The 24,840-nt window shown below is 48.1% G+C and overlaps 1 protein-coding gene across 1 annotated transcript in view; it reads left to right on the top strand.

Moving 5' to 3' along the window:
• Nucleotides 1-6,881, top strand: part of TAPT1 (transmembrane anterior posterior transformation 1) — a 60,380-nt gene extending 53,499 nt beyond the window's left edge. The window contains exons 12-14 of the mRNA XM_027545082.1: nt 749-825; nt 2,750-2,910; nt 5,071-6,881. Of these exons, the coding sequence (XP_027400883.1) occupies nt 749-825; nt 2,750-2,910; nt 5,071-5,288 (456 nt within the window). The 3' untranslated portion in view covers nt 5,289-6,881. The remainder of the gene's footprint in view (nt 1-748; nt 826-2,749; nt 2,911-5,070) is intronic.
• Nucleotides 6,882-24,840: the final 17,959 nt, after the last annotated feature.

Here is a 24,840-nt window from a genome sequence, read left to right as displayed (position 1 = left end):
TGAGATAAGTAAGAAAATATAAGATCCCCTGGAGGAGGGCATGGCAGCCCACTCCAGTATTCTTACCTGGAGAATCCCATGGACAGAGGAGCCCAGCAGGCAACAGTCCATAGCATGCAAAGAGTCAGACACGACTGAAGCAACTTAGCAGCCGTAACTCTCCAAAAGAGAAATTTTCTGGCCTTTAAGTAATTAGTTTCGTGATAGTATTTAGTTTTGTTAAACAGTACACGCCTCCTGAGGGTTCCCCTTTCTCTCTCGCTCAGCAAGTCCTCGGGGCTCTTAGGGAGTCAGAGAACAAAGGACGGGAAGAGCAGGGAAGAGGGAGACGCCGCCAAGCGCTTCCAGCCCCGTGCGGGCGCGTGCAGCAAGATGAGTCCGTCTATGTGTTCCACAACAGTTTTTATTTTTAAACTTAACTAATTTGCATCTCTGTTAAGTACAGGCAAACATGATAGTCACGAGCTGGGTGCAGTGTCTGACTTTAGAGTCAGCCGTTGAATTTGGCATTAGCGGGCATTTTAGATTTGCCCAAAGAATCTAAATCTACCATAAAAGGTTCCACAAGCAGCCAGGTTCTGATGTGAATCGACACGTCCTAGAACTGCTTTCTTGGGTTTAGACAGAGGCCACAGGAAGGTGCCCAGAGTGTTAAAATCGGCGTGGAGAAACCTTCTTTTAAATATTATCCGATAACTCTGTTGTGTTTTGTTTATGTGATTCGTTGTTTCGGTTTGTTTCTGGCTAGCTCATCAGAGTGGTGACGAGTTCAGTTAAGGTGCAAGGAATCCTGTCTTATGCCTGCGTCATCCTCTTCTATTTGGGGTAAGATGAACTGTTCTTTAATACGTTTTTGGCTATACAGTAAAGTGTAACTGCAAAGTGCTTCCCAGGTGGCGCTGGTGGTAAAGAACCTGCCTGCCAGTGCAGGAGACGTAAAGTGATGCGGGTTTGATCCCTGAGTCGGGAAGATTCCCCTGGAGGAGGACATGAGCCACTGCAGTATTCTTGCCTGGAGAATCCCATGGACAGAGGAACCTGGCAGGCCACAGTCCTTAGGGTCGCACAGAGTCGGACACGACTGAAGTGACTTCACACACACACACACACACACACACAAGTGCACAATGTGGTAGAAGTTAACAGCAACCAGGTCACAGCTGTCCTGGGATCTCCCTTGACAGCGTGTGTCCCCAGATGTATTTGTGACTCAGTTAAATTCTGGCTAAATTAAATATGCTATCTGGCAGAAGTATTGATGGCACTTTAGATTGTATTTTAATCTTTTAATGAAATCACTTACTTATAGTCCTCCTTATTTAAGGCTTAAGTTTCACCCATGTTTTCTTTTTATGATAAAATTTGCCATTACAATCAAATGTTGTTCTGTGTTTTAAAAAATGTTTTTTTCGACTATGTTTGCCACACTAATTATTAAGCACACTCTAGCCCTTGTCAGACAGTAAAGAATCTGCCTGTAATACTTGAGATAATAATGGGTTCAATCCCTGGGTTGGGAAGATCCCCTGAAGAAGGAAATGGCAACCCACTCTAGTATTCTCGCCTGGGAAATCCCATGGACAGAGAAGCTACAGTCCATGGGATCACGAAGAGTCAGATACCACTGAGCACACGTGCGCGCGCGCGCGCGCGCGCGCACACACACACACACACACACACACACACACACATCAATGTGAAGAGTTTTCTGTTTTTGTTTTTTCAGAATTTTTACCAAATTTATTTCAAATGCCTAAAAATATTATGTACCTTTTGGCCCAGAAATCCCACTTCTGTAATAATAGAAGCAGCATGTTAGAAGTAACCTAAGTAACCCAAAATTGAAGGCTTTGGGGGGCTCTGTTATATGATGGCCACCACAGTGAAGTTTTGTGATCCCGTCACGGTCAGCTCACTGAGGAGCACCGGTGGGTCGGGAGAATGTTCCGGATGTATTGTCATTTACAGCAGTGGTGGTCATACAGCAGAACTGGTTGGCATTTCTGTGTGCCCAGCACTGTTCTGCAGAGAAGGCAATGGCAGCCCACTCCAGTGTTCTTGCCTGGAGAATCCCAGGGACGGGGGAGCCTGGTGGGCTGCTGTCTGTGGGGTCGCAGAGTCAGACACGACTGAAGCGACTCAGCAGCAGCAGCAGCGTTCCAAGTGTCTTACCGAAATCACCCCTTTATGGATTAACTTGTTAGGAAATTCACTGAGATCCACACAGTCCTGAGCAGTGGAGTCAGGACTTGAACCCACACGCTCAGCCCCCAGAGTCTCTGCTCCGGCTGTAAGCGCCAATCCCCCACCACCTTCTTAAGGACACCCGGTTTCTGGAGAGTGAGAGGTACAAATAGATATCTGTTCAGAGCACAGATGACTGCAGGTTCGTACTCCAGATGTCGTGTGGTCTGCACGGCAGTGGGGTGCTCTAAGTTTTGTTGTTGGTTTCCATCTGCGTTTGCTAAATGTCTTTGTTTTGTAGTAAGACAGTCCATGTTAGACAATTTAGCACCAGGTAAGACTTCTAAGTATAATTTGTTCTTATAATGAAACCAAGGAGTTTTTTCAAAAATGCTTCCCTGGGGTAAAGAAGCCTCCAGAAACTCAGGGTTTGCATGAGGAACTGGTCCTGTGGCCCCCGGGTGGCCCTCCATCCCTTCATCTCCCCTTCTCACCGAGCTGGGGGTGGCTGGGCCCCATGTGCAGAGACGGACCCCAGCACGTGGTGGTTTCTTCCTGGTTTTAGGTTGATCTCCCTGAAAGTCCTGAACAGCATTGTCCTGCTGGGGAAGTCCTGCCAGTACGTGAAGGAGGCCAAAATGGAAGATAAGTTGTTTAACCCTCCCCCGGCCAGCGCTCCCGGCAAACCGTCCAGTAAATCACAAAACAAGTGTAAATCCTCCCAAGGTGGGTTTGGCTCTCTGTTTATCACCTCTGTGAATCATTACCTAAAGAACCAGTTGTCTGAACGCTCCATGATAAAAAATCACCGTTGAGCAGCACTTTAAAGACCAGATTTTGCTTTGCTCAGCTGTGGATTTCTCGCGTTTATGCTGAGATCTCATCACAGGCGCCCCTGGGGAAGAGCTCCGAGCCTTTTCTGTTTGTCCCTTGTGCAGTCGGTGGTCATTGGGCACCTGGTACCTTGCGGGCCCAGGGATAGCTGGGCTGCAGACAAGACGGTCAGGGGGAGAGCAGGTGGGTGTGCACCGTGTCGTCGGGGACAGAGAAGCAGGGGGAGAGCAGGTGGGTGTGCACCATGTCGTCGGGGACAGAGAAGCAGGCTTGCGGGAGGACAGGTGGGTGTGCACCGTGTCGTCGGGGAGAGGGAAGCAGGCTTGCGGGAGGACACGTTGGGTGGGGCTTCCCAGCTGTGAGGGCCTGGGGTGCAGGCTGCACATGCAGAGGCTTCAGGCAGGGGCAGCAACAGCCAAGGAGGCCAGAGGGCCCCGACCCCAGGGGAGAGGGACTGGGGGGTCTGAGAGCCCTGACCCCAGGGGAGAGGGACCGGGGGTGGAGGGTGCTGAAAGCCCCGACCCCAGGGGAGAGGGACGAGGCGGGGCCGAGGGCCCCAACCCCGGGGGAGAGGGACTGGGTGGGGGAGTGGGGTGGCAAGAGGCTGCCCAGGGCTCCTGTGGCTCTCGTGAGCGCCTCGGCTTCTGCCGCGTGGGAAGGGGCCGTTGGAGAGAGGGGGGCCGGGATACAGGGTCACTCTCAGTCTCTGTGGGAAATAGACTCGGGAAGGTGAGCCCAGGAGTGGAGGCCAGCGGGGAAACGCCCAGCTCGGCGCACAGGTCACTGTGGGAACGGCGGGAGAACAGACTCCAGGTGCATCACCAGGAGCACAGGGCTTGCTGGTGAGGTCATGCCCTGGAGAGAGCACTTAAGGATGGTCCCAGGATTTCTGGCCTGGAAGATTTGCAAGAATGACTGGGGCTTAATTGTTGTCAGTGGACGGCAGTTCCACGTCCACATGAGTATTTATTCAGATGACTTTCAGTTTAAACGATTTACTCTTCCGTGCCTGTGCCAGGCGGTATATGAGACACTGGAGCTACAGAGGTAAATAAATCAAGCTTTGGGACCTCACAGACTGACAGAGGAGACAGCAAGAGAGGCTGATCCAGATCGGAGAGCAGTGGGGTTATAGAGGGGACGGGAGGAGGGGGTCCTTCCTGGAGCTGGTGAGGCCTGAACTGAATCCCAAAGTGCGAGAAGGAGTAGGACCTGGTGTGCGGGTGGAGCTCGTCAGGAAGGGGACCTGCGGGGGTCCACAGTGAGGCGGCAGAGCAGAGACACGGGTCAGTGCCCAAGCGCGGCATGTGCCCATGAAGGGGCAGGAGGTGAGCCCGCAGGTGGGGCCGCGACAGGGCGGAGGGGTGCCAAGCGCGGTGCCGTGCTCCTTTCTCCATCGTGGCCCTGTGTGTGTCCGCGCCCGTCCAGTCCTCCGTCTTAACCAGGCACCATTTGTGGGGTGTCACTCTTAGCCCGATGACGCTGCTCAGGTAAGGGCTGCATGTACGATTCAGAGATGGGTGGGTCCAGGCCCCCAGACTCTGGATCCCCATGGCCGTTTGGGGTTTTGTTCATTGGTGTGTTTTTAATCTCCGATCTGAACTTCCTGGAGGTAAAATGCCGACTCTAACTACCGTGACCACACACGAGAGGCGGAGTGGTCTCGAGTCTGCTCAGCCCTGCTGTCCTGGGTGGGCGTCAGTGTTCAGGTCCACAGCAGTCTTCTTAGGGCCTGCTTGTGTAGGAAGACGCTGCGACACAGGAGTCCTGATTTTCCCCACATCCGCTAACAGTGCCATTTTTGGGCCATAGTCCACATTACACTGTCATATACAATCTTGGATGAGAAAACGGAAATAGTATAGCCTCTTGAGTTTCACTGTAAGCTATAGGGTTTATACAGCATGCTGTTAATATTAGGCTATGATTTGCTTTATCCGAAAGCACGGACAGTCGACCCTTTTTTTTCAGTCCCACTGTATCGGAAAGCTTGTGGTTATGGTAGGCTGGCGGGACACCCTTTTCTGATTGAACGGATCTGTTTTTCCGCAGAAGAAACCCTGTCTGCCTCAGTCACCAGCCAGCCCACTCATCAGAAAGAAAATGCGATCCCGCTGCTTGTGACGAGCAGCTCTGATCAGCTTCTGACCACCCCGGATGGCGATGAGAAGGACATAACACAGGAGAACTCGGAACTGAAACACAGGTCCTCAAAGAAAGATCTGTTAGAGGTAGACAGGTTCACAATTTGTGGAAATCGAATTGACTGAATTCCGGAGCTCCGGGTGCCAAAGACGCAGTCCCGGGGCCCCAGAGGTGGTGCCCCCTGGACGGACAGATGCTGAAGACGGCACTTAAATATTTATTTAAGAACTTAACTTATTGACGGAAAGCAAATCTTAGTGTCCTTCTTCTGGTCACGTGGTCTGGCTGAAAGTCAGGTCACACAAGGCAGCCAGCAGTGACCTCCAGCCTCGAGCCCTTGGACAGATGGATGGCTCAGGAAGGGTCCCTCCTGCTTGGAGAAGCTGCAGAGTCACCTTGGGGCCCGCGGGAGCGACCCCACCACCCCCTCCGCTCCGTCACTCTGTGCTTCCAGAGGGTGGGATTCCACCTCGAGTCTTCCTTGGCGTCGGGATGCGCTGGAGACGGTGGAGTTCTCACACGATGCTCCATTTCCAGCCTCATTCTGTTCCCACAGTTTTCAAACTTCATCTGCCAAAGCATTAAAAAAAAAAGATAACGATAATTAAACTTAAGATAAATGTTCTTACCACCAGAATACTCTTCGAAGATGTATCTGAATTAATCAGAATAAAAAGCTACCTTAAATGAGACATGATGGATAGTAGCATTTTATAGAGGGAAAGAAAAACAAACCCTTAAGCCAGTTTATTTAAAAAATATGAATGAATGAAGGTTTGCATCACAGAAAATGTTTCCTAATTTTTCAGCTTTACTCTTCACGGCCAAACATGAGCTGTGTATTGTGTAATTGCAGTGGATAAAATAGGAATTCCCCGACAGAAAGGCACTTTTATACTGAGAAAAGCAGAGCACTATTCATTTTCAGGTAGAGTTAACTGGTTTCCCTTTCAAATTGATTGCTTCTTAAGTTGTTACCGTTAAAAAGGTTTGGTGTTAAACAGGCTGAGGAACCATCAGAGGACAAAATTCAAAGGTATCCACTTAACTGGGTTTTTCAAGTCCCAGTTTTAAAGTCAGCCTTGTGTGGGTGGGGCATCATCTTGCTCGGGCTCCTAGAAAGAACTGGTCTGCCCGTCTGTCTCTCTGTCTGTGTGCCCACACCTGGCCCGGATCTGTGCTCTGGAGGTGGGCAGGCTGTGTGGGGAAAAGGAAAGGAGGCGTTTGGGGTGTGCGGGTGGCCGTCTCGGTGTGGACAGGGGCTTGTGTGGGGAGCAGCCAAATGGTGCTTCTTGGTTTTGTTTGAGATCAAGATTCCATTTCTGTTTAATTACCAGTCTATGGCCCACATCACAGGACAAGTTCTTTTCCACCACATTTTATCTTGAGGAGCCTTTCTGCATTTTTATAAAGATTTTCCAGGGTCTAATTTCAGAATGTCCGGATGTTGCCTTTAACTGTTAACTTCGTTTGATGTTTTCATTTGAAGTTCAGCTCCTGTGCTGATATTCCCCGCATGTGGTACGGCAGAAGGTAAATTTTAGCTCATTTGTCTTATCTCCTGGGTGAAACATAAAGTAGGCTTTAATGCTTTGACTCGTTCCTCTGAAAAATAAAAACAAATTTTAATGTTGCATTAAAGCTAAAGGAATCTGAAGATGATTGTTCACATAAGAAAGAAAAAGGAAATAATACAGAAATGCTTTTGGGAAACTAGGAAGTACTTTAAGTTAAAAATGAAAGACTTGAAATTGCTTTGTGTATGTTTCAGTGAAGGCCCATATTAGAATTATTATTGTGTTATTGTTTTTCCACCTTCTCTTCACCACCATAAGGAATAGTGTCCACGAGGAATGGAAATAGCTTGGGGAAACCTTTGCCAAACAAAGTCCTGATCAGAACAAAAATATGATGTGGGTATATCTTTCAGTTCAGCTTGAATGATTCTGTAACTATGCTGTCATTTGGGGAAGTTTTTTTTTTTTTGCAGAATATATTGGGAGTTTGGACTGATGTTCATTTCCTCTGTTAAAATGGCATTCAGTACTAATTTTATAAGTGCATCTTGTGTGAAACTCAATAAATTCGATTTTATAATCTTTTTTTAAAACGGCCACTGAATTTATTTTAATTATATTGACTGCTATATTTGGTGGAGTGAATTTCCCACTCTGTAAGAATTTCCTTCCAATTCACAAGTGACAGGACTGTCTAATTTTAATTACTCTTTTGGTTTTAATGAGAGAAAAATGTTTGATTTCTTACCTTTGGAGAGAGAGATAATTAGAAAGTGTTCCGTCAGAAATGTTCCTACCATCCCTGGTCACTCAACAGCGTTGTGTGCTCAGCTGCTAAGTCATGTCTGACTCCTTGCGACCCCATGGACTGTAGCCCACCAGACTCCTCTGTCCATGGGATTTCCCAGGCAACAATACTGGAGTGGGTTGCCATTTCCTTCTCCAGGGGATCTTTCCCACCCAGGGATCGAACCTGCTCAATAGTGCTCGTTGTCCACCAGCATCTTCTGTGGCTAAGCAGAGTTGTAGCTGGGCACCTGCCTGCTTCAAGGGGGACTGCTTTCCCGGGCCCTTCTTGCTGTTATGAATACATGGGGTCAAATGACAAATTCTCACCAGGAGCTGGAAGCTGAAGGGTATGTGTCATCATGGGTCTCCTCCAGCTCTCCGCTTCCCACCAGCTGGAACCCGGAGGTGTACCTTCGCCCTAGCCAGGCAGGTGAAGGCACAGGGCTCGCTGGATGGCAGAGCCTGGGGTGGGGAAAAAACCCAGGTCTCTGAATGCCTCTGGGAAGCAGAGTTGCCCGTTAACTTGGATCAATCAGCACAGACTGAACATGCTTTCGGTTCTGAGCCACTGAACTGGGAGGGTCTGCGTTGCAGCCCCCTGTGCTGTGTGAAGTCACATCAGTCGTGTCCAACTCTCTGCGACCCTATGGACTGTAGCCCTCCAGGCTCCTCTGTCCATGGGATACTCCAGGCAAGGATTCTGCAGTGGGTTGCCATGCCCTCCAGGGATCTTTCCCACCCAGGGATCGAACCTGCCTCTCCTAAGTCCTGCGTGGGCAGGCTGGTTCTTTACCACTAGCATCACCTGGGTGGCCCATTAGAACTCACATTCACATGGAAATCTGAAAGGGCCTATTGATAGAGATCCTCACATCAAAGGAGTGATGTTAGACCTCACTTCCCAAACACGTGCTTCTGAAAGGACACTGGGTATTTGCTATTGATTGTCGGGAAAAGGGAAAAGATAAAACGACTACACCCCACTTACTCAGAGGTCAGACTCCCAGATCATCTCATTCTGGGTGAGAAAACCTTAAGTGTGTCTTTAATACACTTTAAACATTAAGTGGAGAAGTCCTCTTTGTTCGTATACTCTAGGGAAGGTGGGCTTCCCAGGTGGTTCAGTGGTAAAGAATCCGCCTGCAATGCAGGAGACACAGGTTCAATCCCTGGGTCAGGAAGATCCCCTGGAGAAGGAAATGGCAACGCACTCCAGTGTTTTTGCCTGAGAAATCCCATGGACAGAGGAGCCTGATGGACTACAGTCCACGGGGTCTCAAAGAGTCAGACACAATTTGGCGACTAAACCTAACTACAGGGAAGATGTGCCTTGCCCCGTGTCTCAGGCCACTGTATAGGAAGAGTAGATCATGAGAACAGCCTAACAGCACAGAGGACTGGAAAGAAAGGGCGTCAGTATATCAAGAGAGTCTCAGAGCCGCGATCATCTGGCAAACGGTGCCACGCACACACGTGATGGCTGCAAATACTCCAGTGTTAGGTGGGAGCAGACACCTCTGATGCTTTAGATTAGGCTTAATCTGATTAAGGAGGAACGTGTACCACAGAGACCGGAAGTTGTTAAAAAGAAATTGGCTTTCTAAGGCAGTTTGCTGTATCAGAGGAGTTTCCTTAAGAACAGCTGGTGCTCAGCAGGTTGGGACTTGCTGTTGTGAATGTCAGTAAGAAAAGAAAGACTTCACACACCAGCAACTGAGTAAAAGACACATTTTGGCTTAGCACAGTAAACTTGCCTTTGAAGTCGTTTGATATTTCAAGTGAAAAAGAAGGTAAGATGTCTGCACGATTTATTTTGCTTTTCACTTACAACTTTGGCAGGTGAGGAAGCTGAGGGTCTTGAGAATACAGTTGGCGCCTTTTTGAGGGAATTAGGTCAGGTATTACTGACTGTTAAAGCTCTTGAGGAGTGAATCACCTCCAAAGTGGGTGCTTTTGAAACTGCAATTATTTCCAAGAAGGAAATTTTCATTTCATTGTAGATATGTATTTATCTACATATCTATTTATGTAGATAAAGATGTAAATACTGGGGAAAGTCAGAGATCGCTATCTTGTCAGGATTAACCAGATAAAGTGAAACCCAACAAAAATGCATAAATAGCTTGTCAGGCTTGATGTAAAATAGTCATGGCTCAGCCCCTGCGCACGCATAGAACTGAAAAAGCTGTGCTCTCAGCTCAGAGTTTATCAGCAGTCTGGCAGGGACCGCTTGCCGAGGTAAAGGGCTTCCATAAACATAGCTGCCGCTCCCGGCAGAACATCTAATTCTGATGGGCTCCACCGTGCCCACTGTAGCCCTGGCATCTTGTACAATTCCTGGCACATGGATGCAGCCAATACATGTTTATTGGATGAATAAACCTGGGAGTCATTCAGGAGGTTCATTTAGGCTTCTTTGAAAATAGAAGAAATTAAATGTATAAAAAAAAAGAAGGGCGATTCAGAAATGAACAAAGGAAGGAAGAGCATAGCATGTTTGCAACACAGAGCTTTGTTCACGGAGACATGCATACCTGAGTGCCTAGAGGGTGCCAGCCGTCATGCTCAAAATACCTGAAAAAAACAGCTTTATCCTGGGGGGGATTTAGAGAAGGGGACAGGCTAGGTCTTACAGAGCTTTTAATGCCTTGCCAAGAATCTCAGATTCCAACCTGTAGGCAATGAGAGGCAATTAAGGGAGTTTGTGTTTTTTTAATTGTTTTAAACCACTGTGTGCTAAGTAGCTTCAAGTTGTGTCCAACTCTTTGCAACCCCTTGGACCCTCCTGGTTCCTCGGTCCATGGGATTCTCCAGGCAAGAATACTGGAATGGGTTGCCACGCCGTACTCCAGGGGATCTTCCCAACCCAGGGATCAAGCCAGCGTCTCTTAACGTCCCTTGCATTGGCAGGCGGGTTCTTTACCACTAGCGCCACATGAGAAGCCCTTAAAACACTATGGTTTATTATAATTAATTAATTATATATTTCAGGAGTACAGCATTGTAGTTCAACACCTATATATACCAGAGTGATCACCGCCTGTCAAATGAGAAGATAAACGGAAAAGAAAAAACTGCAAGCATACCTCGTTGTATTACATTGCACAGATACTGCACTTTTTACAAATTGGAAGTTTGTGCCCCACAACAAACAAGTCTAGCAGCACAATTTTTTCCAGCAGCATTTTCTCTGTCTCTGTATCACATTTTGGTTCTTAAAATATTCTAAACCCTCCCTCAGGAAAAAGACACAAATGAAGGTTAGCATTTTTTAGCAATAAAATATTTTTTAAATTAAATTGAGGTATATACTTTGGGCTTCGCAGATGGCTCTAGTGGTAAAGAACCCGCCAGCCAGTGCAGGAGATACAAGAGATGCTAGTTCGATCCCTGGGTCAGGAAGAGCCCCTGGAGCAAGGCATGGCAACCCACTCCAGTATTCTTGCCTGGAGAATCCCATGGACAGAGGAGCCTGCTGGGCCACAGTCCACAGAGTCACACACAGCTGGACACGACTGAAGCGATTGAGCACACACACACCCACACATATACATTACTTGTTTTCTTAAGACCATGCTATTGCACACTTAATAGATTGTAAGATAAGCATAATTTTATATGCACTGGGAAACCTGAACTATTTGAGTCCCTTTATTGTAATGGGCTTCCCTGATGGCTCAGAGGTAAGGAAATCGCCTGCCAATGTAGGAGATGTGGGTTCCATCTAGGAGGAAGATCCCCTCCTGGAGAAGGAAATGGCAACCCACTCTGGTATTCTTGCCTGGGAAAATCCCATGGACCGAGGAGCCTGGCGGGCCACAGATAGAATCCGTAAGAACTGGACACAACATAGTGGCTAAACAGCAGCAACTTTATTGTGATATTGGATTTGGCGGTGATCCAGCACCCAATCTGCAATATCTTCTCAAAGGTGTCCCCATGCTTTGTAAACTACAGAGTGTTCCGAAACTTGTCCCAGATCCCACATGTTGCACCGTCAGACCACAGAGTTAAAACCCTCTCCTAACTAGAAAGCTGTTCTCTCAACCCCGGTGCTCTGCTGCTTTGGGAAGAGGGCAAAGCAGAGGCAGAGACCCCTTAAGGAGGCGACTGGTTCATTCACGCCAGAGTAGCAAGACCTAAGGGGAGCAGGGTGTGGTGACCTAGTGGACGTCTAGGATGTTCACCCAGCCAGGAAGCCCAGGGAGGGCTGTCTGGCTGTGCGGTGTTGTCGGGGGCTTCCTCTGTGTGACACTGCAAACCTCCGTCTACTCCTCTGTTGACTGGGCTTGATAATATTGTCAGGGCTGTTGGGAGGAATGGGCAAGATAATGCATCTAAAACTCGGTTTGCAAATGAAAAACACTGTACAAGTCCAAGTTGTGCTGACCTGATGCCTCGTGGCCCAGACAAGTGGTCCTCAAGGCGTGGTCCCAGAGCAGCAGCATCTCACCACCTGGCAACATGGAAATGCAGATTCCTGGGCCCTGCCCAGCCCTGTTGAATCCAAAACTGGAATCTGTTTTCACAGATCTCCAGGTGATTGTCGTGTATGATCAAGTACAAGAACCCTTGGCCTAGAGCCATCACGGTGTAGGATGTGGACCTTAAATTATGGGGCCAAAAACAACTCCAGCTGCTCTTCCCAAGGTAAAGGTTGAAAAGACTAAGATACAATTGGTGGGCGGGGCCAGGGGTGCGGGCAGGCGGGGCAAAGAAGGTTCTTTGGTGGTGGTTGTTTAGTCTCGAAGTCGTGTCCAACTCTTTTGAGACTCCATGAATGGTAGCCCACCAGGCTCCTCTGCCCATGGGATTTCCGAGGCAAGAAAACTGGAGGGGGTTGCCATTTCCTTCTCCAGGGGATCTTCCCGATCCAGGGATCGAACCTATGTCTATTATATCTTCTGCATTGGCAGGTGGATTATTTACCACTGAGCCACCAGGGAAGCCCAGGGTTCTTTAGCATATGCTTACATTTTATTTTAAATCTGCACTTTACTGATGCTTGCTCAAGGGGCAGCTGGACTAGGGAAAGCAGGCCTGACCCAGGGGCTTCCAGGTCTTCAAGCCCCAGCACTCCACCGACTGCTCCCTCGAGGCTCTGCGGCCAACCTCTGGCAGTAGAACTTTTCAGATGAGTCACGCAGACATCACAGAGCGTGGGGTCGAGATATCACTCCCAAGTCTTAATCACCAAAGCTGAGGAAGAGAGAAAGGGCACACAACCCATTAAGCTGTCCAAGTGCATGCGTGTGTGCTAAGTTGCTTCGGTCCTGTCTGACTCTTTGCGACCCCATGGACTGTAGCCCACCAGGCTCCTCTGTCCATGGGACTCTCCAGTCAAGAATACTGGAGTGGGTTGCCATGCCCTTCTCCAAGGGGTCTTCCTAACCCAGAGATCAAACCCGTGTCTCTTACATCTTCTGCATTGGCAGATGGGTTCTTTACCACTAGCATCACCTGGGAAGCCTTAAGCTGTGCAACTGGGCATCAAAACCCTTTGTGGAGAAATGTCTATGTCGGTTCTTCTGCCCATTTTTTGTTTTTGTTTTGTTTTTGTTTTTTATCGAGTTGCATGAGTTGTTTATATGTTTTGGAAATTAATCCTTCATCAGTTGCTTCAGTTACAAATATTTTTTTCCATTCTGAGGGTTGTCTTCTCATCTTATTTATTGTTTCCTTTGCTGTACAAAAGCTTTTAAGTTAATTAGGTCCCATTTATTTTTGACATATATATACTACTATGTATAATATTTAACTTCTATGCAGAGTACATTTAACTTCTGTGAGAAATGCTGGGCTGGAAGAAGCACAAGCTGGAATCAGGATTGCCGGGAGAAATATCAATAACCTCAGATATGCAGATGATACCACCCTTATGGCAGAAAGTGAAGAGGAACTAAAAAGCCTCTTGATGAAAGTGAAAGTGGAGAGTGAAAAAGTGGGCTTAAAGCTCAACATTCAGAAAATGAAGATCATGGCATTTGGTCCCATCACTTCATGGGAAATAGATGGGGAAACAGTGGAAACAGTGTCAGACTTTATTTTTTTGGGCTCCAAAATCACTGCAGATGGTGACTGCAGCCATGAAATTAAAAGACGCTTACTCCTTGGAAGCAAAGTTATGACCAACCTAGATAGCATATTGAAAAGCAGAGACGTTACTTTGCCAACAAAGGTCCATCTAGTCAAGGCTGTGGTTTTTCCAGTAGTCATGTATGGATGTGAGAGTTGGACTGTGAAGAAGGCTGAGCGCCAAAGAATTGATGCTTTTGAACTGTGGTGTTGGAGAAGACTCTTGAGAGTCCCTTGGACTGCAAGGAGATCCAACCAGTCCATTCTGAAGGAGATCAGCCCTGGGATTTCTTTGGAAGGAATGATGCTAAAGCTGAAACTCCAGTACTTTGGCCACCTCATGCAAAGAGTTGACTCATTGGAAAAGACTCTGATTGGGAGGGATTGGGAGCAGGAGGAGAAGGGGACGACAGACGATGAGATGGCTGGATGGCATCACTGACTCGATGGACATGAGTGAGTGAACTCCGGGAGTAGGTGATGGACAGGGAGGCCTGGCATGCTGTGATTCATGGGGTCTCAAAGAGTCGGACACGACTGAGCGACTGAGCTGAACTGATAATACAGATAACTAATGAAAACCTATTATATGGCTCAGGTAACTCTACTCAGTGCTCTGTGGTGACCTAAATGGGAAGGAAATCCATAAAAAGAGGGGATATAGGTATACGTATAGCTGATTCACGGATGTTGAAGTTGAAGCTCCAATACTTTGGCCACCTGATGAGAAGAGACAACTCGTTGGTAAAGACCCTGCTGCTGGGAAAGATGGGGAGCGGCAGAAGATGAGATGGTTAGCATCACTGACTCAATGGGAGTCTGTGAAACTCTGGGAGATAGTGAAGGACAGGGAAGCCTGGCATGCTGCAGTCCATGGGGTCACACAGAGTCGGACATGACTGAGGGACTGAACAACAGCAAAAGCTGACTCACTTCACTCTGAAGCACAAACTAACACAATGTTGTAAAGCCACTATCAGTTCAGTTCAGTCACTCAGTCGTGTCCAACTCTGCGTCCCCATGGACTGCAGCACGCCAGGCTTCCCTGTCCATCACCAACTCCCGGAGCTTGCTCAAACTCATGTCCATTGAGTCAGTGATGCCATCCAACCATCTCATCCTCTGTCGTCCCTTTCTCGTCCTGCCTTCAACCTTTCCCAGCATCAGGGTCTTTTTCAGATCAGATGGCCAAAGCATTGGAATTTCAGCTTCAGCATCAGTCCTTCCAATGAGTATTCAGGACTGATTTCCTTTAGGATGGACTGGGATCTCCTTGCAGTCCAAGGGACTCTCAGGAGTCTTCTCCAACACCACAGTCCAAAAGCATCAATTCTTTGGCACTCAGCTTTCTTTATGGTCCAACTCTCACATCCATACATGACTACTGGAAAAACCACAGCTTTGACTAGACAGACCTTTGTTGGCAAAGTAAAGCCATTATACTCCAATAAAAATTTTTTTTTAAATCCTTTGTAGGAGATCGGTCCCCTCTGGGAGCAGCCCTGCTGTTCTGGGAGCCTCAACACAGCAGGGCAGGTAACAGCTTACTCTCCAGTGGAGAAACCAGACAGTGATCTTGAGAACAGCTGAGTAGTTCAGCAGGTGGTGGGTGAGGGTGCCATAGAGAAAGCCAGGTAATGTGACAGGGGTGGGATGCTTTCATGAAGCTGGATGGTCAGGGAAATCCTCTAAAAGGTGACATGTGCAATGTGACCTCAGCTGGTAGGAACCTCGTTCGGGCAGAAACCAGCAAGTTCACAGTTGCAGAGGGGAGAGCGAGCAGGGTATAGTCTACCCACAGAAAGAAGATGGTAGGGCTTCAGGGTGGGGGTGACGGTGGGGACAGGTGGCAGCTTGAAGTGCAGTAAAAGGTGGGATGGGGGGCAGGGGTCCCGCTCAGCCAAGCCCAGGAACCAGGAGGAGCTAGGATGTTCCTGGTTTCAGGACCAGGCAAGGGGTCAGGATGTTGCATTTTCCTGCTGTGTGAAGGACGGGTCCCAGGCAGCTAGTGTGGAATCAAGGACATCAACAAGGGGGTGGTTTTTAGGGAATAAACCACACTGGGGAAGCCCTAGAGTTGGGCCAAGTCAGGCCCAGGAGCAACCCCCAGGCTGACCTCGCTCTGTCTCCACCTCGGAAGGACAAAGGAGCACCCCGTACCCCCTGCAGGAACCTGTAAAGCTCCATTGGCCATACTGACACGGAGCAGAGGACTCAGTCTAGGCTTCCTCCTGCTTTGTAATATCGGCACTTCGGAGGAGGTAAAATCAGTCTGTGTCTGATTTTCTGTTTCTCACCAGGTTATGTTGTGATGAGTGGCCTCTGGGTCTGCTAACCTGAAACGACTGCCCAGGCAGGCTGGGACCCGGTCACCAGCCCAGGGTGGAAAGCACATTTGCATTACAGGAAATGGAAGGCAACACCCCTAGAGCCCCCAGCTGAGTAACAGGAACCCGGGCTCAGCTCCCCTGCTGTTGGGACTGCACTGAGAACTGGAAAAAAAGAAGCCGGTGGCAGGGTGACATCAAGCCATGCAGTTTCAGATTCAACCCATATTTAAATGGAAATCAGCAACAAAGAATATGACTTTCCCTTGCAAATATGGGTGTTCATTTCTCCTTCAAAGGTAATGCTTTTAAAAGATGGTATAGGTCCTAGAAGATGGGATTTTGCCTCAAAGAGACTCTATCAGGCATCCAACCTCTGTCCCAGGGCAAGTTGCTTGTACCCTGATGTTATACAGCAAGAGCTGTAGTAGTAATAAGAATAAGAATGATTTATTTTAGAGCAGTATTTAGGGCTTCCCAGATGACTCAGTGGTTGGTAAGAATCTGCCTGCCAATGCAGGAGACACAGGACACAAGTTTCGATCTCTGGGTTGGGAACAGCCCCTGGAGGGGGGCATGGCAACACACTCCAGTATTCTTGCTGGAGAATCCCGTGGACAGAGGAGCCTGGTGGGCTACAGTGTCCATAGCGTGGCAAAGACTCAGGCACGACTGAGCAACTGAGCATGCACACAAGCCATCATACAAGGCCCTTGTGATTCATAGCTCATCTAATCTGCTCAATATGCCTGTACAGTCCCCATTTTGCAGATGTGGAAACTGAGGCTAAGAGGGTTTTTCTCAACAGTCACATACGTCGGGAAAAACAGGACCAAGATTTTAAAGGCTGGTCCCTCTGATGGCAGAGCACCAGTCCTTCACAATAGCTCGGTGTTCAGACCCCAGGGCAGCCCTGCATGAGAGCTCTTCCCAACAGGCGCAAGGCTTTTTTCTTAAATCAAGGAGTTTTCCGGGACTTCCCTGGCAGTCCAATGGAATACTGTGCCTTCTAACCCAGGGGGTGCGGGTTGAACCCCTGGTGGAAGAGCTAAGATCCCACATGCCTCAGGGCCAACATAAAACAGAAGCAACATTGTAACAAATTCAATAAAGACTTTCAAAACAGTCCACATTTAAAAAAAAAAGAAAAGAAAAGTAGTTTGCTAACAAAAGCACGAGTAGTGAAACAGACTTTCCATTCCTCCAGACCTCTTTTCGGTTCACGTTTTCCGGTTCACACTCTCATATGATTCTAATTCTCCAAAGCCTGGCTTGGCTGAGTGCTATTTTTTTAATTTGGATTAGAAGTGGATTGTTCCAGTTCTGCTTCTTGTTGTTGAATCACCCTTGTTTTCCTCCCCAAGGAACCAAGACAGTGTGAGGCGTGATGGCGTGGCTTTATGTGATGGTGGGCACTTTTCTGGAGTCTCTCCTTGGTCTCTCATCCAGCCCTCCACGGTGGGTCCTGATGTCCATGCACCAACTGGGAAACCAAGGCCTTAGTTTTCCAAGAGTTTGGATGCACGTGCCAGGACCAAGGAGCAAGGCTCGCCACTACTGGTTAGTCACGTGCTTGCTAAACACGTGGAAACAGCAGGTCCTGCACGGCTCTCTCTGTGCTCAGGAAGGAGGGTGGGGGTCCCCGTCCATTCTTGAACAGTGGTAAGTATTTTAAACCCTTATGTTAGTTTCAATCTTCAGGTAATAGACAACATTCATTATAGAAAAATCAGAAGATTTTTTAGAAAAAGGTGGAATGACTTCCCTGGTGGTCCAGGGGCGAAGGCTTCAAGCTCCCAAGGCAGGGGTCCAGGGTTCAATCCCTGGTCAAGGAACTGGATCCCACAGACCACAACTAAGAGTTTTCGTGCCACAGCTAAAGATCCCGCATGCTGCAACGAAGACCTGGGGCAGCCAAATAAATGAGTGAGTAAAATAAACATTAAAAAATAAAAGGGGAGAGGAATGTCCATCATTTCACTGTCTGACTTGGTGCATGTTCTTTCAAATTGTTTCTGATCATATACACACAGGTGTAGGTTTCTACATGTGAATGCATTTCCATCTACATTCCTGGTTTACAACAGGCTTCATTTCCTTCACATGGGGTGGACATTTTTCCATGGCAACGATTTAAGATATTTTCAAGGGCTGCATAGAATTCCATATACAGCCATATCATAATTTGTTTAATTCCTTCCTTTGGTTGGACATTTGATTATCTCCTTAACATAAATTCCAAGAGCTGGAATGCCTTGGACAAAGGTTCCAAACGAATTTTGTTGTAGTTGTGAAGCTGGCTTCCAGAGGCACTGTGAGCACAGCAGAAGCCCACCCTCCCTCCGGCCACGGGCTGGATGGCTGTTCTCATCCTTGCCAGCCTTACGCATGGATTGTGGCCCACCGGACTCCTCTGTCCTCAGTTCATGGGATTTCCAAGAGTACTGGAGTGGGCTTCCATTTCCTTCTCCATAAAAAAGGGTATTTACTGTTAAGAGTGAGATTAAATATTTTAAATATATTTATTAGATGTTTCATTTTAGTGACGTGTATTCATATCTTTATTTATTTACTGGTATTTAGTTACAAACGGGTCTGGGAGATGGAAACCTGAGAGCCTCGTGTTTGGCCTCCACCGGTGATTTGGGAAGTTTTTGATGGAGGCCCGTAATGGGAGGCACAGCTGACCCTTGAACAACATGGGGGCTCGGGGCACCCACCTCCTTGCAGTCAAAAATCTGTGTCTAACTTTATAGCAGGCCTTCTGAATCCACCCTTCCACATCCTTGGATGCAACCAACCATGGACTGCGCGGGACTATAGTAGTGTAGTAGTACTGGGGCTTTTCCAGTGGCTCAGTAGGTAGAGACTCTGCCTGCAATGCAGGAGACAAAGCACACATGGGTTTGATCCCTGGGTCAGAAGGGTCCCCTGGAGAAGGAAATGGCAACCACTCCAGGATTCTTACCTGAAAAAATTCCATGGACAGAGGAGCCTGGTGGGCTACAGTCCAATGGGCTGCAAAGCATGAGACATGTCTGAGTGACTAAGCACAGCACAGTCGTCATATTTATTGGGAAAAAAAAAAAGAAAAGTGGAAGTGTTAGTCACTCAGTCAAGTTCGACACTTTGCAACCCCATGGACCTGCCAGGCTCCTCTGTCCACAGAATTCTCCAGGCAAGAATACTAGGGTGGTTGCCATTCCCTTCTCCAGGGGATCTTTCCAACCAGGGATCGAATCCGGGTCTCCTGCATTGCAGACAGAGTCTTTACTGTCTGAGCCGCCAGGGAAGCCCTAAAGTGTTAGTTGCTCAGTGTCTGATTCTTTGTGACCACATGGAATCCATGTATAAATGGACCCACACAGCTCAAGCCCATGTTGTCCAAGGGTCAACCGTACATGGCACATTGAAACCAGTGCAGCACATAGATGTAACTAAAAAGTAAAATTTCGCCAAATAATACTTACCTTCACTCTGATTCATGCAAAAATAGTCTCTAGATGCTAGTCACACTAGTAAGCTGATTTCATAATCTTGTGATAGATTGTGTCCATAGTTTGAGAAACACCAGCTTACACCCAGCATAATCAACTGCCTGGAGGATATTGGCTGTGAACAAAATCAAGGTTTCAGTAACACAGAAAAGAAGGTAAGGAGGGACTTCCCTGGTGGGCCAGTGGTTAGGGCATCACCTTCCAATGTAGGTGGTGCAGGTTCCATCCCTGGTCAGGAATCCCACATGCCTAAAAACTAAAATATCAAACAGAAGCAATATTGTAACCAATTCAATAAAGACCTTTAAAAAAATGGTCCATATCCCGCACCCAAAAAAAAAAATCTTTTAAGGAAAAACGTGGGGAGAGACTTCCCTGGTCGTCCAGTAGTTAAGAATCCAACGGCCGATGCAGGGGACACGGGTTCGATCCCTGGTCTGGGATGATTCCACGTGCCATGGGATAACTAAGCCCCTGAACCACAACTACTGAGCCCACCTGCTCTAGCGCCTGTGACCCATAACAAGAGAAGCCACTGCAGTAAGAAGCCTGCACACTGCAATTAGAGAGTCGCCCCCAATCGCTGCAACTAGAGGAAGACCACGTTGCAACCAAAACCCAGTGCAGCCAAAAACAAACTTTTTAAATTGTGTTAAATATTTTAAAATAGGGGAGGAGACCTCAGGTAGACATCTGAGCCAACATCAGTCCTTGAAGGCTGGGCAGGTGTGCACACGTGAACGGGTGTGAACACGTGAGCCCCAGGAGAGCAACAGGGTGAGTGAAGAGAGGGATGCAGGAAGGCGAGTGTCCAGCGCCAGGGGGCTGGGTTCTGGGACGGCCGGAAGGAGGCTTGCTGGGGAAGTTTGAATGCCGCCTGCCCTGGAGGCTGTGATGGCCAGGCTTCAGGAGAGCCTCCTCCGGGCTGTCTTAGCCAGTCAGGCGGCTGTAACAAATTATCTAAGATGGGGTGGCTTAAAGGACGAATCTTCCTCAGTTCTGGAGGCTGGTAGGCCAAGGCTGGGGTGCCAGCAGATCTGGTCCGATGAGGAGCCTCTCCCGGGCAGGCAACCATCTTCGGGAAGAAGAAAGAGGAGAGAACACTTTCTCTCCTGTCTCTCCTGATAAGGGCGCCATGATGGCTAATTTAATGTGTCAGCTTGACTTGGACTACAGGCACACAGGCAACTGAGACAACGTTGTTTCTTGGCGTGTCTGTGGAGTGTGGGGGCGGGGGGGGGTAGTGTTTCCAGAAGAGCTTAGCGTTTGAATCAGAAGAGGAATAAAGGGATCCCACCCTCTACAAGTGTGGCAACATCATCTAATCTGTTGAGGGTCTGAAAAGAACAAAAGGGGGAAAAGAGGGTGAATTCTCTCTCTCCCTAATCTGGGGCATGCCATCTTCCCCTGCCCTCGGACATCAGCGTTCCTGGTCCCCAGGCCTGCAGACAGAGGGACTTAAAACCAGTAACTGCCCTCCCCACCCAGTTCTCAGCCCTGCAGCCTTGAACTGAATTTGACCCTCAGTTCCTGATTCTCCAGCTTGCAGAGGCCAGACTTTGTGACTTCTTGGCCTCCCTAACCAGATGAGCCAATTTCCAGAATAAATCTCCTCTTGTATATAACTGTATGTTTCCTATGGGGCTTCCCAGATGGCTCAGTGGTAAAGAATCCACTTCCAATGCAGGAGATGCAAGTCTGATCCCTGGGTTGGGGGTTAGAAAGATCCCCGAGAGAAGGAAATGGCAACTTACTCCAGCATTCTTGCCTGATTAAATCCCATGGACAGAGGAGCCTGGAGGGCCACAGTCAATGGAGTCACAAAGAGTTGGATACAACTGACCGACTAAACAACAACTAAACCAATGTCTCCAATTGGTTCTATTTCTCTGGAGAACCCTGACTGACACGGCACTAATTCCGTCCATAAGGGCACCACCCTCATGACCTAATCACCTCCCAAAGGTCCCCCCTCCTAATAGCACCACACTGAGACTAGCGTTTCAGCATATGAATTTGGGGCAAGGCCGGGGAGTGGGGTGGTGGGCGGACACAAAGATTCAGTCCAGAGTGAGGAGACTTATCCTTGGGCAGGAGTTCTCGTCTCAGATACCCAGCGTCCTTTCTTCATTTCAGGGTAGCAGGCTCATCCTCCTCAGGTCTAGTCACCAAGTCCAGTGGTGGTTCTCCAGGTGTGTTCAAGCTTCACCTATTTCTCTGCACTCTTTTTTTCACGTGGGATAAGTTTTCCTTGAGTCTTCTTAAGCACACCGTCCTCACAATCCTCCCCAAATGTCCAAATGTCATTGGACAGTTCTCCGGTGGCTAAGGACAACCGTGCCACCCAGGAGTCGTACTCAGCGGGGCCCGTATCATCTTGAGTTGTGGTGTACAGAGCTGATCTGGTGAACTGAGCCCTGCTGGGACAGCATGGGCTGTCAGTAGCATGGGCTGTCAGAAAGGATGCTCACAGCATCCTTTCATTTCCCTCCATCGTGGTTTCCCCAAAAGACTGAGGACACAGCAATTGGTCCCCATTCTATCCTGATCAGGCTCAAGATTCCCAGTTCTCCAAAGAAGAGCTTTGCTCGGTTCTATTGTGTTCAGGGATAAAGCATCTGTGTTTCTACCCGTGATTTGGGTCCATGCCATCAGAGGGTGCTTCATCAAACCTTTGATCATGTCACATCCTGGGTCCTGCCTCCTGTCAATGTGGACTGTCAGCCTCTTTGTCATCAAGCAGATGCTTGGTGATGATGGATAGAAAAACGGATCCCTTTCTTATGATGCCTCTGGGACTGGATTATGCTCGTAAGGGAGAGATCACCCAACAAGTTATCATGGACTCTGCAAAAGTACACACTCCCTACACAAAGGAATCTTCCTGAAAGGGAATCTTAATTCATTACCTTCCACTCATTCATTCATTCACTCAACAAACCAAGTGGGAAGTAGAATCCCAAAGAATCAGTTGTACTGCACTGCATTGCCTGTAAGAAATAGCCCTCTGTGATTCACCATGGTGTGTATTGGAATGCTGCTAGACTATGTCTGTTTCTATATGCTACTTTGATGGATTAGTTGCTAAGTCGTGTTTGACTCTTTCGACCCCATGGACTGTAGGCCACCAGGCTCCTCTGTCCATGGGATTCTCCAGGCAAGAATACTGGAGTGGGTTTCCATTTCCTTCTCCAGGAAACTTTCCCAACCCAGAAATAAAACCTGGGTCTCCTGCATTGCAGGCAGATTCTTTACCAACTGAGCTACAAGGGAAGATATATATGCTACTTTGAATCCTTGTTAAGTGGTCATCAATAAAGAATTAATGAACAAAGAAACAAAAATCGCCATTCTCTGGTGAACTTGGGCTCCCTGGACATAAGCTGAGAGAAGAATCTAATGTGATCATGACATAACCTTGCATTTGTGTAGGACTTAATACTTTCTGGATTTGTTCTCCTCAATTATCTTTAATAGATGACATAGGTTTGACTACACCCATGTTTCAGGTGGCCAGCGCAGCAGGTAGGGATCAAAAGTGATCAGTGCACAGTTTGAGGGGAAAAAGAAACTAGAGACAGAAATAAAGTTTTAAGATAGGACCAGGGGACTCAAGACCTCTTGGATCAAGAGCCCTGTTCCTCGGAGCTCCATCACGTTTATTAAGTATCTTGGCAAGTGGAAAGTATCTGTTGTGTTATGATGAAGTCAGCCTCTTGTGTCCCCAGTCATGTCTCCCATTTTATTGATTACTTTAAACTATCTTTGTTATTTTCTTGTACGAGGGGTATCACCTCGCTGGAGATCATAGACCCACATATGCCTTGGGAAGACGTCTTGGTGTGTGCACAAGCAGCATTCTGAACTCCACACTATGTTTTTCCTTAGCTTAGCGGGGCATGACGATCCCAACTAATCCACCCAATGTACTTTTATTTGGGTTATGCTGTATTGCTATATTTTGCTTTTATTCTTTTCCCATGGTGATTTTCTCATGGCTTAGCCGGAGTAACAGGCGGATGACTATTAACCCCAGCACCTGCCAATGCAGAAGACATAAGAGACATGAGTTCAATCCCTGAATGGAGAAGATCCCCTGGAGAAAGGCACGGTAATGCACTCCAATATTCTTGCCTGGAGAATCCCATGGACAGAGGTCTACACAATCCATAAGGTCGGAAAGAGTCAAAGACCACTGAAGTGACAACATGCATTCTCATGTTTCAGAGTAGGAACACCAGACCGGGGAAGGCAGACAACTTCCCCTCCAGGTGACACATCTGGCTGGTAATGGAGCCAGGACTCTCCAAGATGCAGCCCTGTGTCCGCAGCCACAGGTTTGCCCCACCCTCCCCCTGAGCAGGACACTCTGCTGCCACTGCAAATTAAATTCCTCTGATTTTCTAATTACAATGGCATTAATTAGCTCTGCCACTTTAACACAGATGACTGATATGGATGCCGTCTTTCCTTCACTTTGCGAAGTCCTTTGCTTCAGTTTGCAAAAGAGGACTATGCAGTTACGCCACAAGACAGCCCCTACCCACCTGTCCCCAGCAAGCTGCACACCGACTTTGAAAAGCTGAAGCCAAACCTCAGTGTAGACGAACTACCTGAGACCTAGAACTTTCGGTCTCTGTGTTCCTGAACTTAGTCCAAACTGACAAGACCAGCCTCCCAACCTTGTTGCTGTTTTGTGCACTAAGTTGCTTCAGTCGTGTCCGACTCTATGCAACCCCATGGACTGTAGCCCGCCAGGTTCCTCTGTCCATGGGATTCTCCAGGCAAGAATGCTGGAGTAGATTGCCGTGCCCTTGTCCAGAGGATCTTCCCAACCCGGGGATCGAACCCATGTCTCTTACATCTCCTAGCACTGGCTGGCAGGTTCTTAACCACTAGCACCAACTGGGAAGCCCAGCTGCTGTTTCGATCAAATGATAAAAAGCCTTTATTTTCAAAAAGCGATGTACAACTCACCCAGAGCCTGCATACTGCAGTTTCATTGGATGTTCAGGGCAACTGGTGAGGTTGAACCACAGAACACTAGTTTGTATTGACGGGGTGCTTCTTCCCAGGTCTGGACTCTCCGCTCACAGAGTGGGGGTGCTTAGCTCATTCCTTCTGCACGTACCTTTTCTGAGCTGGGTACTCTCACAAGATACTCCTTTTTCTAGATAAGACTGACTTCAGATAAAAGCTGCAAGTTCAGAGGAACACAGGAAGGGGTGGAGGCAGCATTCAAACCCAAGCAGTCTAGCTTCAGACCTGACTGAACCACCAAGCTGTTCACTCCATCTGTAGCCTTTCTGCAGCCCTGGGGCTGTGTTTACCCCTTGGATCATGATCATGTGCTGAGAGCCGGTGGAGCTGGCAGAGAGTGGAGGGTCACAGAATTGTCCTCTCCTATGGGTCCCAGAGGGCATGGACACCCACCCGCTGGCTCAGTCCCGGAGGCTGAGGGGTGCAGAGAAA

The sequence above is a fragment of the Bos indicus x Bos taurus genome, chromosome 6, assembly GCF_003369695.1.
Source record: "Bos indicus x Bos taurus breed Angus x Brahman F1 hybrid chromosome 6, Bos_hybrid_MaternalHap_v2.0, whole genome shotgun sequence".
Lineage (NCBI taxonomy): Eukaryota > Metazoa > Chordata > Mammalia > Artiodactyla > Bovidae > Bos > Bos indicus x Bos taurus.
Note: the sequence above shows the minus strand (reverse complement) of the source record. Positions and strands in the feature narration are given on the sequence as shown.